This window comes from Gigantopelta aegis, chromosome 6, assembly GCF_016097555.1.
Source record: "Gigantopelta aegis isolate Gae_Host chromosome 6, Gae_host_genome, whole genome shotgun sequence".
NCBI classification, from domain to species: domain Eukaryota; kingdom Metazoa; phylum Mollusca; class Gastropoda; order Neomphalida; family Peltospiridae; genus Gigantopelta; species Gigantopelta aegis.
The window spans coordinates 79,865,597-79,889,894 of record NC_054704.1 but is presented as its reverse complement, the minus strand read 5'-3'; the positions used below and the strand labels follow the sequence as shown (position 1 = coordinate 79,889,894).

The following is a 24,298-nucleotide window of genomic DNA, read 5'->3' as shown; positions in this document are numbered from 1 at the left end:
ATGTAGCAGGATTCCTCTCTAAGACTATATAACAGAATTACTAAATGTTTGAAATCCAATAGCCAATGATAAATAAATAAATGTGCTCTAGTGCATCAAAATAAACTTCAACTTAATGAAACAAAGAAAAGTTTGTTTTATATAATGACATCGCTAGAGCACATACATTGATTTATTAATCATCGGCTATTGAATGTCAAACATTTGGTAATTTTGACATTTAGTCTTAGAGAGGAAACCTGCTACATTTATCCATTAGTAGCAAGAATCTTTTAATTGCACCATCCCACAGACAGGACAACACATACCACAGCCGTTGATATACCAGTCGTGGTGCACTGGCTGGAACGAGAAATACTTAATGAAACAGTGCCGACCTTGATGCCATTGTTAAGCTGTTTCAAATGGAGTGTTTTTAACAACTAAAATTACATATTAAATACATTTTCTTGTTTAGAAACTCATCAATTTGTTTGTAGTTGCTTCTTATTCCGTACACTAGTATTTCAAAAACCAAAATATGTGCAGTGCTGTTTTAGTAAGTGCAAAGTTAATGATTGCTTTGTTTAACCACCACTAGAGCGCACCGATATATCAATCATCGGCTACTGGATGTCAAACATTTAGTAATTCTAAAACCTGGTACATTTTTCCATTAGCAGTTAGGAATATTTTATATGCACTTTCTCACAGGACAGAACACACCACAGCCTTTGTAGCACTGGTTGAGATGGGAGGGACTATTAGAGAATGGGTTCACCATGGAGATTTGATCCCATGACCCAATCACCTCAAGCAAGTGCTCTACAGACTGAGCTAAATCCAGCCCTCTCATCTCTGTTATGACCATATCATTCTAATTATATGTTTGACATACATCTCATTTCCTCAACTGATTAAACAATGTGCTATGATGTTGGTAAACAAACATTCATCTTACCTTCTTTCTCACCGGTATCAAGGCCCTCATCTTTCTGTTTCTTTTTCACTGCTGTGATATGTCGTTTGCCAAGCAGATGTTTTTCTGTGTGTACAGGAAGCACGAGGATATCACAAACAGAACATTTCAGTTTTTCTCCTTCACCAGAAACTTTGATAAACATTTCAGGCTCCTAATAAATAATAAAAAAAAAAAAATAATAAAAAAAAATAAACAAACATTCGGAATACTACTAAAGCAATACATGTCCCCTACCATATTTCCTAAGTTCAAGGGACATAAATCTGTGAAACAATTGGTCAATCACCAAGTAAAAATTTATCTGTAACAGTATATTGTAAAGCTATGCACAAAATTTCAACTCAATATTTTGAAGCATTATTAAAAAAAAGTCTGGAAAACAAATTGTCGTATCTCCTAAGTTCAAGGGCCATAATTCTGTCAAAAATTGGTAAATTGCCTTGAAAGTCAACCTTAATCCTTAACAGTCTATGGTAAAGCTATAAACAAAACTGACTAACAGACAGAATGATGGAGACTAAAACTATAGTCCCCTCCTGTTGATAGGGGACTAATAAATATATATATTTTATATTTTTTAAAAGCACTGACCTTATTAGGCAGTGTAAAAAGTTTCTGGCTATTGTAAGTTTTTGCTGTTAAATTACACATTACTTTACATTACATTACTTAAATTCTAGTTTGAAAAATCTCTATTGCTTCTGGTCATCCTAGTGTTTGTAGTAGCTCCAAATGAATGTTATGTGAATCAGAAAAGGTAAACAAGTACCTAGGATCATTAGCTTCAATTCAGCTGCTTAAAAGATCAATTCACATTTTGTCAGAACTTATAAATATATAACACTAACAATTGTAATTCTGTGAAAAATGTTTATCCTTATAACCCAAATTAATATTAGGACCATTCCCTTTCTGCATATTTAGTGAAAACAAGGGCCATAACTTTGTACAAAAATATATGGGTAAATCGCCATGAAAGGTAAATTTAATTTGTAACAGTATATGATAAAGCAAGATACAAAATTTCATCTCAATATCTTCAAGCATAGGAGAAAAAAGTCTGGAAAACAAATTTTCATATCTCCTAAGTTCAAGAGCCATAACTGTGAAAAATAGGTAAATTGCCACAAAAGTCCAACTTTATGTCTTAGTACATTGTAAAGCCATACACAATTTTTGCTCAATATCTCGAGGTATTGTATCTCCTAAATTCAAGGGCCAAAAAATTGGTAAATCGTCAAACTTGATCTGTAATAGTATATGATATAGCTATACACAGAACTTCAGCTCAATATTTCAAGGCATTGTGAAAAAAACATCCTGAAAACTATAAGTGGGACACACGGACGGCCGGACAAGATGGATGGAGAGATGGACAGATAGATAGATAAACAGAAGGATGGAGATGAAACCTATAATCCCTTATGGATGGACTGGTAGGGGACTAATTAACATCTTACCTGATGTAATGTGGGTTCCTGTACTGTTGGTGGTTCAGGAGCAGAACACTCAACTGGATAGACTGGTAGAGGACTAAATAACATCTTACCTGATGTAATGTGGGTTCCTGTACTGGTGGTTGTTCAGGAGCAGAACACTCAACTGGATGGACTGGTAGGGGACTAAATAACATCTTACCTGATGTAATGTGGGTTCCTGTACTGGTGGTTGTTCAGGAGCAGAACACTCATCTGGATGGACTGGTAGGGGACTAAATAACATCTTACCTGATGTAATGTGGGTTCCTGTACTGGTGGTTGTTCAGGAGCAGAACACTCAACTGGATGGACTGGTAGGGAACTAAATAACATCCTACCTGATGTAATGTGGGTTCCTGTACTGGTGGTTGTTCAGGAGCAGAACACTCAACTGCCGATGACGACGTCTGTATTGGGATCAACGCCGAACTTGTATCACAGGTTTTCACTCTTTCAGTAATTGGTTTACTTTTCACCCCGAAAAGGCGATCACAGTTTTTAATCAATGCTTTCTGTTAAAATAAGGGAATAGTATAAAATTCAGTAAGAGAGACTTTTATAATCAAGTATTCCACATAATAAATATCTCACCTGTAGGAAACTGGTTTTACTTGATTAATCTAGTTCTATTTTAAAAAACAAAACAAAAACATTTACAAAAGAAAATAATAATAATAAAAATTTACAAACTAAAAAAGAACATAAATACACGCAAACCAATAATATCTATTTAGTATCTTAGACATTCAAAATGTAATTTATTTGTCATGTAACATAAGCCACAAGTAACTAAAGCTTACATACCTGACACTCTTCCCAAGATGTTCTTGGCTGTTTTATTTTCTGCAATAATTGCAAATAAAAATGTTCATGGTTTCATTTTTATAAATAATAAATTTTAATACATTTTGTAAACATAAAAATCTAATTAATAATTATATTATATTATATTATATTATATTATACTGAAAATTACAACATACATGTATAAAAAGAATATACCAACAAAAAAAGAAAAACATGCATTCCGAGAGTACTACTAAAGCAACAGATGTTCCCTACCTGGTCCATCAAATTTTCATATATCCCAAATCAAGGGCCATAACTTTAGTCAAACTTTAGTAGTACATGATAAAGCTATACACAATTTCAGCATGATATTGCATGCAATAGCTTTTATTGAAAATAAAAATATACATAATGATATCTCCTGATATTTGACTACAACTAAGCAAAAAAAGGTTTGGTCTGGTTTTAACTTCACTTTATTTGAAAGTTAATCTTTAATGTGAAGTAAACCGTGAAAAGTAGGTCACAGTGACCTAATAATGTTAAGTGACACACTGCCATCCAAAGTTGTACTTGAATGCAAGGTCTGTTGATCCTTTATGAATTGGTGAGGAAGATACGCCCGGACAAGGATTCACTTTAATGTACACTAAACCGTGAAAAGTAGATCACAGCGACCTAGTAATGGCACACAACATACTGCCATCCAAAGTTGTTCCTGCTTGTGAGGTTTGATGGTCCTGTTTGCATCAGTATCCAAGATGTGGTCCAGACAGGAAAAGTTAATGGACAGATGGATGTACCGGTGGTCAATGCCAAACCATATAACCCAAAAATTAGTTTATAAAAAAGATTAGTGATATAGCATCATATATCATTTCTATTTGCAAACTAGAAGATAATACAATACCTTAATGCTCTGTTCAGATAACATTTTATTGACTTCCCATTCTCGAATGAGCTGAAAAACAATAACATTACTTTTTAAAAAGAAACCCTGAATTTGAAACATTTTAAGTTGCATTTTGGGAAAAACAAAATGTTTCAATACCAAATCCTAAATCTACACGTTTATTTTACACTAGTGATACAGTTACTTATTTTTTCTTCTTTGTTTCTTTCAATAATTATTTAAAATTAAACTATTAAGAGTACTAAGGATACATCATATTTGATTTGCATTTAGAAAAATCCTCCTAGAACTATTTATGACAGCTTGCAAATTACATGTAGTCAATCTAATTAAAATTAGCTCCACAATTACATGTGGATCTAACACCAGCCAGTTGGAGCTCATGTCCACCAATCAAAACCTTACTTGCAGAATCCTGCCAGTGATTTAAAAATAATTTGAAAACATTCCAAATTATCCTGAGGGTATACGACATGTTTCGTGTGAATTACGAATGCCTTAAAACATGTTTTATTTTATAAAATAAATAATTTGTAATGTAAAACTGAAGACTGATTTAGTTGGGTTTTTTTATAAATAAATAAATAATTTTTAATGTAAAATTGAAGACTGATAACCCACCCCGTACGTATTGGTATGGTTCGCTGTACTGCGGCCACTAAAATAGACTCGCCCAATATTTTTAGAATTTGTATGCTCCCAAATAACGTTATAAAAGGTGATGTGTGATTGGTCAATATTTAAATTATTATTTACAGACGAAATGTTACCTGGACATTGGGGACTACGCAGTGTTGTTAGTTTTAAATCACTGGCAGGATTCTGCAAGTAAGGTTTTGATTGGTGGACATGAGCTCCAACTGGCTGGTGTTAGATCCACATGTAATTGTGGAGCTAATTTTAATTAGATTGACATGTAGTTTACATACATGTAAGTAAATTGCTGGAGTTTTTAAGAAAGTGGATACACATATTTTGTCAAAACACCTACCTCACTCCCCGTAAGTTTTGTTTTTGTTTAACGACACCACTAGAGCACATTGATTTATTAATCATCGGCTATTGGATGTCAAACACCGGCCTCGGTGGCGTCGTGGCAGGCCATCGGTCTACAGGCTGGTAGGTACTGGGTTCGGATCCCAGTCGAGGCATGGGATTTTTAATCCAGATACCGACTCCAAACCCTGAGTGAGTGCTCCGCAAGGCTCAATGGGTAGGTGTAAACCACTTGCACCGACCAGTGATCCATAACTGGTTCAACAAAGGCCATGGTTTGTGCTATCCTGCCTGTGGGGAGCGCAAATAAAAGATCCCTTGCTGCCTGTCGTAAAAAAGAGTAGCCTATGTGGCGACAGCGGGTTTCCTCTAAAAAAAATGTGTGTGGTCCTTAACCATATGTCTGACGCCATATAACCGTAAATAAAATGTGTTGAGTGCGTCGTTAAATAAAACACTTCTTTCTTGGATGTCAAACATATTGTAATTTTTAGTCATAGAGGAAACCCACTACATTTTTCCATTAGTAGCAAGGGATATTTTATAGGCACCATCCCACAAACAGGATAGCACATACCACAACCTTTGATATACCAGTCGTGGTGCACTGGCTGGAATGAGAAATAGCCCAATGGGGATCGATCCCAGACCGACTGTGCATCAGGTGAGCACTTTACCACTGGGCTACGTCCCACCCCATCACTCCCCAGAATCCCACTCACTCGACAGAATGTTATATAGTTTCTGAACCACAGTTTCAAACTGTTTCTAAACAGTACAGTTCCTGTCTACGTCACATTTATGTGCTATTTAAACACTATAGGAACCACCTATACCAAATATGAAAATCATCAATGCTAATATTAATCAAGTTTAAAGAGATAAAAATTAAAAAACCCCCACCTCAAAACACTTCCAAAAAAGAACAATATTAACTTTAAAATAATTTAACATTGACGTGTACATGTATGAAATTGTATTCTTACTTCGACAATTCTTTGTAATTCTTGCTTGTCTTCAATTTCTGTGACCATATAACACACTGCAGGAACAAGCACTTTGTTCAAAGACTTTTTAAGAGCGCCGCAGTTTTCTGTTTTACCAGTTGTACTAAAAATAGAAAGAAATTGGAGCATAAAATAATACATATCAAAATAGTTATGCAAAAGGCACAGCTTTCAAATACATGTATGTAAATATCACATTTTGATAAGTAAATTAAATGTTGGGTTTTTAAAAAAAATGTTTACCCGTTTTCGGTGTTTAACATTCTATTACACTAAGATGGAATTCTACATTATAGGCCAACTAGATGCCCATGTTTAATGGACAAGCAGTGTACCCGTAGTTCATTAAAATATATGTCTATTTTTAGATAACATTATACTTTGCTAAAGAGGACAAGTTATTTTTAAAAATCATAAGATAAAACAGGACTTCTAGAATTTTATAAATATCCACTAGCCATGGGATCAGTGATTTTAAACATTTACTAGCCATGATTAAAAATTCACTAGCCCACTTTTAATAAATACAATTTTACTAATAGTAATAATCAGATATGTCACCTAAAGATGGAGATAGAGCTTAAAACCTCTTAGATTGGGGGTGGGAAGACGGGGCAGGATATTCATATTTACAAAATAAGACTTTAATGCAGCATTTGACAAGGTTTTTTTCCACTAGCCGTCGGGCTAGTTATAGTAGTAATTTACTAGCCCAACACTGAATATCACTAGCCATGGGAGTGGGGCTACCATAATCTAGAAGCCCTGTAAAATTATAAAAATAAAATAAAATGAAGTATATTTGACCGATAACAGATACAGATTGTACTGATTCTAAAATAAAAATAGCACTATACTTGTAGATGACAGACTGATTGAGGAACTAAAAGACTAAGAGATTAACACAGATGTGTATTCTAATGGAAAAAGGTAAGAACTGTTTTATTTATGTTCATTCTTATAGAATAATATGGTTACTAATAGTAATACTGGTACTGCTATATAAGATTAAATCTCATAGTGTTAATGTTAATACTGATTGACCAAGACTACAACTAACATTCTGATAAACTACGAATGATGGTGTATGGAACATTCTGTTTTCTTGATTAGCAATTTTTCTAAGTCACTTGAAAATTGATTAGCAACTGCTGTTTAATGTTTTAAAATTGTGTAGCGATCTCTGAAACTTGCATACAGAATTTAGACGCGATATTGAACAAAATGTTCCCAGTAGTGATAAGCTAATACTAATGCCGATAAACTGATACTGTTCCTACATCACAGCAAGATAAAGTGGCAATTTTAACTTAATAACTAAAATAAATCCAGTTGCTATTATTAAATTAAAGCAAAAACTGTCTCCAATGAATAAGTAATACAAACCAATATTCCAATATATCATTGAGGATATATAACAGGCAGAGTCTATGCATGACTGGGATGTTTTCCTTCGTTATTCTGAAAACAAAAAAAATACATATTAAACCAAAAATTTCTTTAAAGAAACAACAAAACCAAAAACCTCACAGTGATAACAAAAAAAAAAAAACTCAGCGACTACGATTTATTTACTGACCAAAACAGTTACTATTAATCAAGATACTGGTACTATAAAGAACAAAAATGCTACAAAAATTTCAACTGTCTAGATAATCAGTTTACTATTATATACTAGTAGAACTTGCTAAATATTGACTCTTGATGTCTGCCTTACACATTTTATTTCAAGATAACACATTTTTAAGTTAACTTTTTCTTGAGAGTTTATGTGAATAATATTAAAAACTAAGTGGATGCTAGAAAATTGTAACAAAAACTTGTTAAAAAGACAACTCACTTCATGAGCAAGTACAGCATTATTAAATCACAATATCTCTCATCTGTCACTTTCAAGATGATCCATTTCTTAGCTTTCTGAAATGCAGGAAAGAAATCCAAGTTATGTATAGGTAGTACTAAACCAAATGACTTCCGACTGGGTAAAAGTTCGAGCCGCACCCAACTTTTGATAGAGAAGTGAACACCACAAGTCCTGTGATTGATGATAAATGTGTGTGTGTTGGTTGTAAAAAAAAAAAAAAAAAAGTTTCATCTGGGCACAAAATGTATGCAATTTTATTTCATCTAGTACCACTGTGTCAAGTAGCCCTGTGCTTGAAACATGTATGGGGTACCTGTAGAAAAAAGTACTCGAATTTTGTGCGGAACTAGGGTAGTCATAGATGCTACCCGTTATTTCAGAAATAGTAGCAAGAGATCATTTATATACTCTTTCCCACAAACAGGAAAGCAAATACCATGGCATCTGACCAGTTGTGGTGCACTGGTTGGGACGGAGAAAAAACCCATTCAGTTGAATGGATTCACTGAGGTGGTGTGATACTGCAATACAAGCACCTTAGGTGAGCACTCAACCAACCGAGGTAAATCCCGCCCCTTGTGTTCTTTAGATTCCATTTATCTTACCACTCATCGTTTAAAAATTTATTCAACTACCTTTCGCTTGTTAGATAATTTTTTAAAACAACTCATTATAAGATAAATGGTATCCCCAACAGCCACTGATGTAATATTCTCTATGTAAAGTATATTAACTAGCATACATACCAAGTAGCAGTTCAACAACAGTGACCAGCTTAAACACGTAACACAACCTATTATGATCCTTTTAAAAGCACACGACTACTTACCAATCTTCTAGGCAAACTGCCATTGTCACAGACTGGATTGGCCATGGCGTCAAGGTCACTCATTTCAATGCCGGTTGTCTGACACAGCTTCAGAACTCGAGACTCAAGAATCTTGACCAGTTCCTCCTGTTCGGTCTGAAGTCACAATTAATAACCGTTGAGTAAATTAATGAAACTTTGAAAATATAAAGACCGAGTTAGTTAAATTACATTAACTTTCATATGCATCAGGACTGTACCTACAATGTGTAGCTTAACATTAGGAGGCAATGTGGCAGTAAAAAAAAAAAAAAGAGAGAAAGAATTGGGGCACAATAATATAGTCTTCTCCAGAGACAAAAAAAAAGAGAGCACTTTTAAATAAAAAGGGTGGGGGTGAAACTGCCACCTCCCTCACCTTGCTAGCTACGGCCCTGGGCCCATATTTTCGAAGCTATCTTAGCCTACGAAATCGTAAAATCATCGTAAGCTATGACGTCACTATGGCGTGTGCTGTAGTGACGTCACAACCTACGACGGTTTTACGATTTCGTAGCGCTAAGATGGCTTCGAAAATATGGGCCCTGTATATTAGACCAGCCGTGTATTCAAAACTGCATTCGCTGACCCGTTCTCATCATATCCACTATGTGAGGTAGTGTTGGATTTGAGAAAGGGAACATGTTCTCATCATATCCACTACATGAGGTAGTGTTGGATTTGAGAAAGGGATCCTGTTCTCATCATATCCACTACATGAGGTAGTGTTGGATTTGAGAAAGGGATCCTGTTCTCATCATATCCACTACATGAGGTAGTGTTGGATTTGAGAAAGGGATCCTGTTCTCATCATATCCACTACATGAGGTAGTGTTGGATTTGAGAAAGGGAACATGTTCACAAGCACGTTCTCGCCTCTTTCAAACATTTGGGAACATCAGAATACATCTAATAGATTCATCCAATTTCAAATTTGAAGTGAAAAGCTGCTTGCAATGTTGACCTGGCATTAGCATCTTGATTTACACATCTTCCATTACATTACGGTATTCTTCTGTGTAGCGTCAGTTGTTTCACCATCAGACAGGACTTCATCCGTCAGTCTGTGTACAAGAATCCAGTCTAGATGTGCTGCAACCACAAAAAGCATTCTGCTTTGTCAGCTTGAGCCAGACTTGGAACCAATTTGTGAAGTCTTTGTAAGAGTGAAATTATTCGTATGATGTTCTTATGTATAGGGGGAATAACAATTTCTCAAAATCTTCACACATAAGATTCTCTGCAAGTTTAGCTAACTTGAAATTCTTCATTAAAATATTTTAAATAATTCTTATTAAGATCCCCCCCCACCTCCCCCCAAACAAACGAAAAAACAAAAACAAAAACTTTCAAGATAACAACCAGCAAGACATGTACCAAGTTAAGTAACAGTCCAATTACAATATTATGATAATGACTGTTAGGTCAAGGGTTACAGCTCTATGGTCCGAAGGTTCTACCCTAACCCTAGGTTCAGTAGTCCTAAGGTTTATAGACCTAACCCCAGACTTTTGAACCTTCATACTATAGAGCGGTCCCCAGGTCAAGTAACAGTGCTATTACAAAATAATGACAATACAGTGCTTGTGGTTTAAAAATTGAATGTGAGAAATAAGACTGCTCTCCTGATATTATGCAAGAGACAATTGCTCTGTCTAAATCAGGGCTCACCCTGTCCATTACCAAATTGGTCAACTGCTAACATTTACATGACATACTAAATGACTACATTTAGTCTTTGGCTAATAAATGTTTTGTTAAATTGACCATTTTTAATAATTTTTAAGGAAATGCTCTACACATATGAAATGATTAAACCAAAATGTGTTCCAGGGTGAGCCCTGCTAAATGGAGGAAAAACAATCTGCAACGTGTTGTTCCGAATGATCTTTTAAAAAGTAAGTTCAAGTTTCTGAAGGCATGTGAAATAACTGTACTTTCAAAAACCACAATATGTTACAGTAACTATGAATAAGTAAATTAGCAATATGGGCATGTGGTGAAGAGATTTTGTTTTCTCATGTGGAAATAATTTGAGCAAGTGATAGGAATTGCCTGCTTCAAATAATGAAAGGAAATGTTTTATTTAACGACACGCTCAACACATTTTATTTACGGTTATATGGTGTCAGACATATGGCCGAGGACCACACAGATATTGAGGGAGGAGACCAGCTGTCACCACTTCATTGGCTACTCTTTTCGATTAGCGGCAAGGGATCTTTTATATGCACCATCCCTTAGATAGTATAGCAAATACCACAGCCTTTGATGTACCAGTCACGGTGCACTGGCTGGAGTGAAAAATAGCCCAATGGGCCCACCGACGGGGATCAATCGTAAACCGACCATGCATCAAGGCGAGCGCTTTACCACTGGGCCACGTCCTGCCCCTTCAAACAATGAAGACAAGTCAGTGTCTGTAAGTTGCTCAATGGTAATTTCCACCTGTTATTTGCTTTTATTATTTCATACATTGCTCCATCACTGGTATGTTAAAGCTTATGGTATACGTACCGGTTATGTGTGGTTTGTGTGGTGGAAAAAAAAGAAAGAGACCTCTTGCTGTTAACTGAAAAAGAGTAGCCTATGGGTCTGTGGTATATTTCTTCTCACATATTCTAGAACTTTTGTTACAATTATAGACATCAAACAATATGCAATCTTATCGTTAAACATTTTCCTTTCAAAATCACACTAAAGATGCAAACAAAAAGATGCAAACAAAAAGATGCAATACCATTTATATGCAAAAAAAATTTAAGATGATTAATTTTTTTCAGTTGATGCTGAAATTTCTTCATCAGTCCTGTAGAATTCTTCCACAGGTTTCTTTGCAGTCTATAGGGTTTAAGCTGGACGCCAATAATTAATACATGTAGCAATTTGGCCAAATTTAAGTATCATTTAGCTAAACAGAATTATTTTTCAAAATAGCTATACACCTACAAACAACAGTTTTCTAATTAGCTTCTTGGCGATCACATTTGGCGACTGACAGCTTAAACACCAAGTCTCTCATGTAACAGTCCAATACATGTGTTTTTGTGTTCGTCATAAATTTCATAACATTTTCAATGGATCATATTTCTTTTTTTCCTTTTTTTCTGACAATTATTCAATCTTTCATTCTAAAAATTGATACGGTTTATATTACAATTACCGGTAATGAAATGAAAATAATTTGAAATTTGGCATACTTTGTGGCAGTGGTGTTCTGGACAGTCCTCTAAATATAGTGAGAATGATAGTTTCGTTCATGTGATGCTCACACAAATCATTTTCTGTAACCTATTTTTCATTTGTGCATTAAATTTAGGACATCACTTTTGGATTATGCAAAATGGAAACAAGTTTTATTTTTGTGTTATCCATAAATAGGTAATGCAAATTTTTTATTCTAAAAGACCTGCTGAAAATGGCTTATCCCTGATAATTCAGTTTGGGTTCTAGTGATGTAATGATAGATTATGAAATTCATAATGAACGACCAAAGTAACTGGAAATGAGTTACCAAAATTTATTTTTGTGTTATCCATGAATAGGTAACGCAAATTTTTAATTCTGAAAGACCTGCTGAAAACGGCTTATACCTGATAATTCACTGGTTGGGTTCTAGTGATGTAATGATTATGAAATTCATAATGAACTGCCAATGAAACATTTAACTATAGTCTAGATATTAAAATAATAATTATAATTATAAGTGAAATCTGATGGAGTTTGGATTTGTTTTTAGGCATATTTAATGAAAAGCGAAACACAATAATTAAAGATAAAATTTAAAAAAAATTTAAAGTGAATTTTGTGAAGTAAATTTTGGTGTAGAATCATTCCAGAGTTATAAAGATGACTGGCTGATGCAAAACGATTAAAGCTGACCACTGATGATGAAATTCAAACTAATTTTCAAGACTATTTTATTGGTTATTTGGCTATACAATTTAATATAAATATAATGTTTACTCAATAAAATGAAAACTGCAATTTTCTGGTTTCACTTTTGTCAAGAATCCTTAGATAATTTAAGCGTCATGAATCCACAAAGGGACTGTACTGAAGTTGCTGCCATCGTATGTTTGTGATTGTAAAATTTTTTACCGACTAAACTTACACACTGAACATAAATTCTCATTTAGAATATCACTGTATACATTCAATGTGTTTCTGATCATCCCAATGTTTGTAAGTAGCCCAAACTGGATTTTCACTTATAATAATTTTGTACGTATGAAAAAGTGCAGATTAGGAAATAAAGAACTAAAATGAAGTTTCAGCTAGTACAAACACTAGGATAATCAGAAACACACTTTGTTAATCGACATCATCTTACCAATGGCAACAAACCCAGGATAGTCCCTTTAAAATAACAACACAAACATTTATATTAATAGACATCGGAAGACCTCTTCTCACTGAGGTGACTAGAACGCACGTATGCCTTGCCCCTCCTCAACTGAAAGTTGAATTAATAATTGCCACCTCCTCCAATATTGAAATATATTTTGCTTGTGACCAAGGTTGTCAAGGAACGATAATTATGATGTACTCTAAGTTGGACCTTTTGTCTTTATTATAGTACAATTGTTTGTCAACTTCTTAATTTAAGCTCTGGACCTAATTTCAGATAAAATTTTATCTTCTCTAAGGTGGTATTTTCTGTACTTAATCGCAGTATGATAATTGTTTGTACCCAAACAGTAAAACTGTAAGGTGTTGCAGGGCCAATCGCTTCAATGGATCTAGTATTTTACCCAAAAGCGCTCAAGATTGATACATCAAAGGCTGTGGTATGCAGGACTCAAATTGTATGATGGCACCAAAATAAAATGCCGTAGTTGCAATATGTATTGCTGATGGCAGATTTTTGCTGCTGGATACAATTATTGCTGTCCATTGAAGGGATAATCTTTGGTTTTTATATTTATTACAAACGTTAATGGTTTAGGATTGTTGTAGGCACTAGGTAGGCTCAAAATGTTCAAAGGTGAGCATTTTGACTATGGCAAAAAGATTTCAAAATCACTATAGGTAACAAATTCTTAAGTTTGAGCACTCGGTATGTACCATCTGTCAGAAAGTGCACATAAAAGAGCATATGCTTACGTGGCAGAATGTTTCACCTTTTTTGATAAACTCAAAAAAAATAAAAATAAGAATAAAAATAAATAAAAAACCAAAACAACAACTTTAGACACCAATTCAAATAGCTGCAGTTGTACACGAGCTCAGGTATCATTAAAAAATATTCTTTTATAGCTACATCCAGGTACAAGTGAAGTGCTAGTTTTGCCAATTAGAAGAGAGAAAAAACAAATGTTTTCTTTGTAGAAGTAACAATTATTTTAACCTCAAACTATTATGCATTTCCCCTCTATATAATAAACACTACTATAATTCCAACAGCAAAGTACACAGTACATGTAGTTATTTTCAATGGTTCAAGCTTCTGACTACGTGACCCCAGTACTGTACTTTTTAAATATAAGTAATATGTATTTTAATCTCAGACTCTAGTGTAGAAACAGACAGCAACCTGGAGATGAGTCACATGCAGCTTGATCCACATAGTCCTTGGAAAATTGGAATCCACTGATGCTCAAGTCACAGTTTGCAAACTTCAGATAACATGGAACTAAAAAAAAAACTCATGGTTCACAGCATTCTTGTCAAAGCTTCTAGATGTCTTTCAGATTTCAGCATAGTGGGTAGATTCTATTAGACTGGTCTTTGTGTTTAAAACATCTGATGAATTCAAATGAATGGTTACAATCACCAAAGATAATTAGAGAAATTATCAAACTTTATTGAACATATAAAAAAAGTATTATCAAACTTTATTGAACATATGAAAACAGTGTCGACTGCATGCTTCAAACCTACTACACCGATTGGCATGGCATTTAACAGATAGTAGGCTTTAACTCACGACTCTGGGTCTTCTATAACTATGAAGGCCCAGATACACATGGAATCTTGATTTCATTGATGGATAATGGACACTTAAAAAATTCTTCTGTGAACTGCACTCATTCTGTTTCCATGTCTCAAAGATAATGTCCATTGAGTTAAACTGATCATCAAGTTGATTCGGATCTTGCAGAGCAAGGTGGTCTGAAAATCAAATCGCTGTCAGCAACCTTGGATACAGGAACAGAAAGAATGGACAATCAAGTACCTTCAGAATCAAAATCGACTTTAAAGTGTTCATATAAACCTTCTCATCCAGACATCGGGGTCGTAGGTGGTTTGATCCAGATACAGACATGGGAAAGACTCCAAAAAATACAATGAATTGTTGAGTTCCATCTGAATTGCTGTTTATTAAATATTCAGTGTATATGCAAACACCATGGTTGATTGATGAATTGTGAATGCTAAAACTGATAACGGCCCTCAGAGAAGACTTATAAGAACAAGAAGAAAAAGGATTACAACTAATCTTGCCACATGCCTTATAGACTATATCCTTCTGGTCCAGAATGAGATCTTCAAGCGAAATGTCTAAATAAGAGTACATACATACAAAGGATATATATCAACAGGAGCAGCCAGCTTATCAAAGACAAGAACTATAACACAAGACTTACCTGAATGTTTATCCAAGTCTGGATTTAACATAAGTGATATATCTGTGTACAAACAAATTCCAAGATGGAAGTAAATAATCCAAATTGGCTGATTGTACAGGTTTCATTCAAATCTAAGACTACCACAGATATAACCTCCTCCCTGGTGGAAACATCAAAAGATGGTTTGAAAAATCTGAAGAAACTAATGGACTGAAACATATTTTATTGCATATAATATACAAAAGAATTGGGCACAAGTTAACTAACGACGCCCTCTCCTAAAACTCTGATGATCAAACTGATCATGATGACAATGGAAATGGCAAACAGCAATGGTTGTAACAATTCATCAAGGAAAAAAGCACATTCTCCAAGCAAATTTCTCTTTTGATAATGTAAATCAATAGTTAGAAACATCGGATACTGATGAACCTTGACTGGAGATAAAGGATTAAACAGGTAGCATTAGCGTGGTGATTTCATGACATAACGACGGGGTGAAACATGTGGTAACCTTGCATAAACCACTTTTTTATAGATGGATTCTAGTGTTGGACTGGATGGGGCCATCAAATCTTGCCGAGTTGTGTGTATAAGCCACTCTTTCTATAGATGGATTTAGTGATGGGTTGGAATGGAGCCATGAAATCTTGCAGTGTTGTGTACATAAGCCACTCTTTCTATAAATGGATTTAGTGATGGATTGGAATGGAGCCATCAAATCTTGCAGAGTTGTGTGCATAAGCCACTCTTTCTATAGATGGATTTGGTATTGGATTGGATGGAGCCATCAAATCTTGCAGTGTTGTGTGCATAAGCCACTCTTTCTATAGATGGATTTGGTGTTGGATTGGACGGAGCCATCAATTCTTGCAGTGTTGTGTGCATAAGCCACTCTTTCTATAGATGGATTTGGTGTTGGATTGGACAGAGCCATCAAATCTTGCAGTGTTGTGTGCATAAGCCACTCTTTCTATAGATGGATTTGGTGATGGATTGGAATGGCGCCATCAAAGGTTGCAGAGTTGTGTGACAATCTTGGAGAATGGTGCTAGACGACAGATGGTTTTGGAGATTAAGCCTGAAATTTAAGTCTTCAAAACGTTTGAAGGTAGTGTGACTGGAATGCTTCTTCAGTAATAAAAGCAAATGACTGTACCATGACTGAAGCTGTTAAACCACACTGACAGAAACAATAGTGAAATCAGAGCAAGCCATACTGGAAACTTTAAAATCCATGTGTTAGCATTTTCCACTCGTCTTGAAAAGCTTTGGAAGTTGTTACCATCTAAAAAACACAATTGTGTCCAGAATATCAATAATCCCTGCAAATGACGACAATGAATCTTTCACAAAAAACATCAAACTCGATGGTTAAATGATCAATTTGGTAAGATAAAACCAACAATGACTGAAGTTAACCCAAATGCCATTGATGAAAAAAAAACATTGGGGAAGACACACAAGAAATTTTTACAAAAGATTCAGAAGAAGCCTCCTGGTAGATACTTCAGAAAAGCATGGATCAAAACTTCTAAACAAAACATTCATATTGAACATCTTCACCAGGCCTGGTGCTTATAAAACTTTTAGACTCTAAGACTCGAGACTCTAATAGAGTCTGAGACAGTATCGTCATGGCAATGCCATACAAAATTGCATGTGTGTGTGACGTCATTTGAGGTTAAGTCTGGACCTAGAAATTGTAAACATAACATGGATAATAAAAGTCATAAAGGAATAAAACAAAGAGAAAACATCAAACATTAATTTAGTCTGGTAGTAGGATGAAACTGCTCAGGGTTGTTCAGTACATTAATGAATTCACAACATAATGGTGGTATGAAGTGTGTGAAAACGTTCATAAGTCACTCTGCCCTAGATGTTGCTGGAGTTTTGCAACCATCTTGGGAGATTAATGACTCAACTGGATCTTCATTCCAAAACAGCACAAAGTATGACAACAGGAGCCATATGAACTACTAATACAATTGTATCCAAAATAGAAGGAACAGTTTAACATTTTATTGAAAACTGCAAAAAATCCAAACATCAGAATTTATCAACCTGTGTTTTGGTCAACAACTCAAGGCTTGTAGAGTTTTCCATCTGAAGTATTTTTTCTTTTGAGATCCACCATACAGGAAATCATCCTTGCAAATGATGACAATGGATTCTTCTTTACCAGAAACAGCAAACTTGCTGGCAAAGTGATCAGTCTGGAATGGTGAAACTGACAATGACCAAAGGTTAATAACCATAAGGTTTTTAAACTCATTGTCATGTCAAAAGTCCACACTGAATAAACTGCAACACAAGTCTAGTTAAGATCTTCTGAGTAAGGACGATAACATCAACAGCAAAAATCATGATGTTCAGCCTATGCCAGGAAATTTGCATTCTTCATAATAGTTCTAGTCCACTTCTAACAAGATGACCAGAATCCATGTACAAACAGCTGTCAGCATTCATCTCATAACAAATAAAACTTCATGCATTTCGCCAAAGATGAAATATTAAGTTAACAAAAAACCAGATGGCACTGAAATGTACAGAACAAAAAGTATATCTACTAATTTACTAATAATCAAGCAGAATAGATGAAAGATGACAGTGAAAAGGATTCAGAGAATCAAAACGTTCAACAAATGAACACTTATGAATGACAAATTTTGTTAGATCTATAAAAGGAACAAAGTGTTGATTTGAAAGAAAGAAAAAAGGAAATATGTTTGTCACTGAACCATGAAAGAAAAATGACTACTGTATTTACTGTGTATTACCAGTATGCACATCCAACCCTACCACAATCATATATTAACGAGCATGCACATTATAAGTGAGAACTGATATCGGGTCTATTCATACTTTACTAATTTTAAAAAAAAAAATGGTATCATTAATCATTGTGATAAAAGGTCATGAAGGTTCTTATTCTATTATATCACAAATATTAGCTTTATTACTCAATGAAATATATAAACACATAATTTTGTTATGTTTTGTTAACCTTCCAACACAGACACCCCCACCCCCAAAAACAAAAATCTCAAACAAACCTTTCCACTTTACTGTTCAGTGTTTGTTGTAAACCTTAAACAAGTATGGTATATAAAAATTATCTGAATCAGAAAATCAGTCAGATTAAAAACAAGGGACATCTTTATACTATGAGCATATCAAAAATGAACATAATTATTATCCAGCTATTCCTGTACAAAAATAAATTCATGTTTACTGCAAACAAAGACTTCTTATCGATTTGTCTTTCCTTTTGGTGAAGTTGAGGGTACATCTTTAGATTTATTGTGAGCTTTATTTACTGGCAATAAAATAAAAAAATCTATAGGCACTAAAGTATGGATTTTTTTTTTCTTTCATAGAAACAAAAAAACAAATTGTGGGAGTGAGACAGCATACACTGGTAGGCATAATACACAGAAACAGGAAAATAAAGTGTATAGAACTGGTTGTTGGAACGTTTGTCAAGTCCATTATATCAAAGTGAAACTACATAACTATTTGAGTTTAGATAATAAAGTATATTATCTTAAAATGTCAACCAATCATTTTAAGTAATTGACTGTCATTAAAGATTCATGCTGTTAGAAAAATCATATGTAAATAAACTGGGAAAAACTATACAAATCTAAATAATTGGATAGAAACACACCACATATTGTATAAATAAAGACTAACACAGCAAAGACAAAAAGATAATTTTAATTAACAATCAATTTTAAATCAGTTTATGAAATACATAAATAAGTGTAATTGTTAAAAACTATATGCTCTTCTGACAATGTGTGGTATTTGTCATGTAAAAATCTCAGGTTTTTTGCATTTTTGTACATGTAGCATGTTTTTGCTTAACACAGTGCTCTGACGTGACCACTTCGTATGGCCCATAATTTTGTTGTTAATCGGTTTTAAATTTATAACTAACTTTTAGAAATACACTCTATTCAGCTGTCAATGTGATTGATTATTCAGAACCATTCAAATGATCAAAAACATATAAGCATTTACTAATTTTAAGATAATATTTTATTTTGAGGAATGCCGGATATTTTACAATGCTTGAAATTGACAAGGAGCAAAAGGCAATTTTCACTCAAAATACTCTTTATGCTTTTCAATAATTAGTTTCACCAGCAGCTTTTGCTTTCCATAACAAAGAATTGTACAACTATTCTGATTAAGAAATTAAATGAATGAATGCATAACACACCAGCACAAAGATTAACAAATTAGTGCCAACTATGTTGACAATATCAAATTAAGATATTTTAACAGGAAAGAAGATGACTGGTTTTAAATTTACATAAAATTAGGGTAAATATTTATATCAGTACAAGCAGTCTAGAATTGCTTCTCAATTGTCAGATTCTGCTTCCAAACTAATTGTCAAAAGCAGATATCGCTTTCCATTGCACAACATGAGTTTCAAGCCTTGTTTTTTAAGTGAATATATTTCACATAACCAAAATGTCAAGAAATCATGTTTTAGCCAGAATACCACAGCATTGTAAGAGGACCAAGTAACTTTAAACTGGAAAAAATTACATTCTGTAACAATAATCTGTAACATAATTGCATTCTGTAACATAATCACTCCTGGAAAGTTTTACCATGTAAAATATTATTATTAAAAAAAAGACTTGACAATATTAGAAAACCCAGCTACATTTCATCTTTTAATCAAGTACATGTAATACTGAATATATTTTTGTCATCTTATTAATCAGGAAAAGGTACATTGTATATAATGAGTTGTTGATGTTTACTGCAATAAATGTCCTTCATTTTTAATACAAGTTAACTATACGTACCTGTACAATGCTAATGTTTTAATTTGATATGGATTTCTTATAGCACCTACCGGTACATTGTATGAATGAAAATCATTTCAAATATTAAAGTTATACACTACAATCTTCATTAAAAGCTGTTGCTTGGATCCCTATTATCCAGTGTCATACATCAACCTGTTAATTCATCAAAATTGACTAACAACAATGTAACAAACAGATTTAACTAAAACTAGTATGTTAATGTAGGTTTCCATTATTAATAATGTAACTGTAACTCTATGTACATTACAGATGAAAAACAAACAGCAAAATAACATCAGAACTGTTCCAAAAGTAATTACATTAAAGTGGGGTTAAGTTTTTTTTTTTTTTTTAAATGCCCATCGTTCACAAAATAAATTTAAACACTTATATTTGTATTCGGAAAATTTTCAGTCAGAAAAAAATAATAATAATAACAAGCAGAGTACTGCTAAAGCAATACACGCTGACCCAACAATTTTCTATCTCCTAAATTCAAAGGCCAAACATCTGGTAAAAGTGGGTAAATCACCATGAAAGTTGTAACAGTACATGATAAAGCTATATACAAAATTTCACCTCAATATTTTCAGATATTGCAAAACAAAAGTCCAGAATTTTTGTTTTATATCTCATAAGTTGAAAGGCCATAACTCTGTCAAAAATAGGTAAATTGCCATGAAAGTTTAAACTTCATCTGTAACAGTACATGATAAAGCTATACACAAAATGTCAGGTTAATATTTCAAAGCCTTCTGTAAAAAATATCCGGAAAACATGTGGGACAGATGGACAGACAGACAGACAGACAGAAGGATGGAGGTGAAACCTATAGTCCCCTCCGGTTGGACCGGTAGGGGACTAATAAATCTTGATACACAGAAGAGTCCCACTCAACCAATTACTTGCAGAACAGCCGAAACCCAAACCCACATTAGATAGCATACAATTTACATCTTTTATGCGGCTATTTAAGGTAAACTCGTATATTTCAGAATGCTTCAAATGCACCACAAAACAAATCACACACCAAATAACCTCCAAAATCCAGATGTTTTTAAAACAATACACAATTAACAGCTTATATATATTATTATGCAACATTATACAACTAAAAACATTTCAGTATATTCACATAAGTTGTACTAATAATAATAACAATAATCTTAACAGGTTGATATTACATTAAAATCATTAAATGGTTCTTTCTTTGAACCTCCTCACAATCATAAAAAAACAAGAAGAAGAAACAAAACAAAAAAACCCCACCTGTCTCAAAACAATCATTATCAAAACTAAACAAAAGCAATATGGATCATTCAATTGTTAACTTACATACCAGAAAGAACACACCAACAAGAAAGGAAGGAAATGTTTTATTTAACAATACACTCAACACATTTTATTTAAGGTTACATGGTGTCGGACATATGCTTAAAGACCATGCAGAGATAGAGAGGAAACCCGCTGTCGCCACTTCATGGGGTATTCTTTTCAATTAGCAGCAAGGGATCTTTTATATGCATCATCCCACAGATGGGATAGTACATACAACGGCCTTTGTTACACCAGTTGTGGAACGAGAAATAGCACCGATGGGAATCGATCTTAGATCAATCGCACACAAGGCGAATACACCAACAAATGCATGCACACACTCACACCCACATGGGAACATTTCGTTCAGTATCGCGTCGCAATTCTCCACACAAGTTTCGGAGATCTCTACACAATTTTTAAAGAGTAGTTGCTAATCAATTTTCAATTGACTAGAAATATTGCTAATGAAACTTTTGAAAACAAAATGTTCCCTGCACACACACGCACACCAGTGTTCTCACTGGGTGAAAATTAAAGGAAGGTGGCTGCGTGGCACCACATCCTTTAAAAAAAAAAAAAAAAAAAAGAAGAAAAACAGGGAAAGCTTGGTTACCATATATCAGTGTGTGTTGGTTGGTCGACTTTGTAGAAAGACATACTCCTTATTTTTCCTCTCATTATTTGGTTCAAAAAAAGTTGATATGAATTGCAAGCTGACTCGTGTTGTCGGTTTGACATTCATGGGCAATTCCGGTTTTGCTGTACCGATCAAAGTTTTAATATTATTATTTTAATAAAGATTTCAAAATATATATGTAAAACCATAAATATGTTTGTAAAGTGATCCCCTAATATGGGATAAAAAAAAAAGTTTGTTCATTTTATTTCCAGCTTCATCGAATGAATCTATCGCTTTGATATCACCAACTGATAAAAAGTAGTTTTGCTTTTGGAAAGGCAATGTATTTGGCACCCAAGATAAATGATTTTAATTATAAACACTACGACTTTTGTTGTTTTTATAAGCGGTGATATCACCCCAAAAATAAAAAGTTTATAATATTTTATAAAGAATGGCTGGATAAACAGATTGATAGAAATGACAGAAAGTAAAATTCATTAGTTACAACTAATTAAATCTGCAACTGAGGACAAAATATCAGATGATAGTTAGTGGAAACAAAAGACAGAATGACCGGTCTGATCACGCAACAAATTTGGCACCAAATAAGTGGTTTTTTCAGTTGGAGATTGCCGAATTGATAACAAATAAAATGCTTTCATTGCTCAAATAAAATATAATTTTTATTGTGTGTATCAAACATACAAATGGATACAGGTATGGAACAAAATAGAGGTTGTTAAAAATACTGTTAAATTATGTTATGGTTACTGTTGTAAGCTACTGAAGTTTTTCGTCTGTTGCTTTTTCGTATATACAATGCGGCTTGTTTCCTTTATGCAGACAGATGATTATTTTTGTGTGGTAAAAAGTGTGCATTTGGAAATAGCGGAAATATGTGCTGTAAAATATAGTAGGGTGCGGGAACATAAAGAGGGTTGCAGAAAAATAAAGGAGGGCAGCAGAATGTGAAAGGAGGGCAGCAAAATGCAAATGCGGGGCGGGCAGTCTCGCTTAAATGGAGCAGCGAGAACACTGTGCCCACACACACACACACACTACTGCATTGTAATTTGTATAATTTTTACATCCCTTCAGATTATGCCAAAAGATTCAAAATTAATGAAACATCACAAAAAACACAATTATCAAAACCATACTCCAAATACAACAGATTTTGAAAATAGTTAAAAGGCTTCAGAATAATTTTTATTAGAAATTATAAAATATGGTTATACACACATGCACCGTAGAAACATTTCAGGTTGGTAATGAGATATGTTGGCCCAATGTATTATTCTGTTTCTACATACCAGTTTTATCTAAGATAATTGAAGATAATACATTCTATCAAAACCAACAGCAACAAAAAAACCCACCCAAAACCATCTTTTAAGATATAACAAGTTTCAACTTTTTTCATATCTTATTGAAGGGACTTCACCCTCAAATGAAAGTCTTCCTTCCCCCACCAATAAGACTGTCGATAGTATGTGTTAATCTATTCACCAGTGCTACTCATAGACAATATAAAATTTAAAATTTGTGTAGTAGTCATAAATCATTGTCAGATGCTTTGTCTATAGAAAAGCTGGGCTTGACCAGGATAGACGGTTCCCACTTTGTCTATAGGAGGACTGCCACTTTTATAGGACATGCTCCAAACACCTTGCTATAGCTTTCATAAACAGAATAACATTTCAAACAAGGAACTGTAAGTATTTGATGGGAATATTGTACATAGTATTTAAAGGGAGAAGTCCCTTTAATATATAAGAATAAAACATCTGACCAGTTTAAACACTAATTATACTAGAGGTCTAAGCTAATAAAAGTTAAGTGACATCTCTGAAGTTAAGTGTTTTGTTTAACAACACCACTAGAGCACATTGCCGTATTAATCATCTGCTATTGAATGTCAAAACATTTGGTACTTTTCACATACATGTATAGAGGAGACATGCTAAATGTTTCCATTAGTAGCATGGGATCTTTTATATAGACCATTCCACACACAAGACAACACACACCATGGCCTTTGATATACCATTTGCAGTGCACAGGCTGGTATGAGAAATAGCCCAATGAGCCCAC

The 24,298-nt window shown here is 34.0% G+C and overlaps 1 protein-coding gene across 2 annotated transcripts in view; it reads right to left on the bottom strand.

Annotated features, from left to right (window-relative positions):
* Positions 1 to 821: 821 nt before the first annotated feature.
* Positions 822 to 24,298, bottom strand: part of LOC121375913 — a 61,813-nt gene continuing 38,336 nt past the window's right edge. The window contains exons 12-19 of one of the 2 annotated variants that reach the window (XM_041503615.1): positions 8,838 to 8,972; positions 7,985 to 8,061; positions 7,531 to 7,605; positions 6,124 to 6,247; positions 4,139 to 4,189; positions 3,244 to 3,282; positions 2,778 to 2,951; positions 822 to 1,112 (exon numbers count right to left, since the gene is read on the bottom strand). In XM_041503615.1, coding sequence (XP_041359549.1) covers positions 909 to 1,112; positions 2,778 to 2,951; positions 3,244 to 3,282; positions 4,139 to 4,189; positions 6,124 to 6,247; positions 7,531 to 7,605; positions 7,985 to 8,061; positions 8,838 to 8,972 — 879 coding nt within the window. In that variant the 3' untranslated portion in view covers positions 822 to 908. Of the gene's footprint in view, positions 1,113 to 2,777; positions 2,952 to 3,243; positions 3,283 to 4,138; positions 4,190 to 6,123; positions 6,248 to 7,530; positions 7,606 to 7,984; positions 8,062 to 8,837; positions 8,973 to 14,677; positions 14,970 to 24,298 lie in introns of those variants that run through there. The other variant, XM_041503616.1, reaches the window with a different exon arrangement.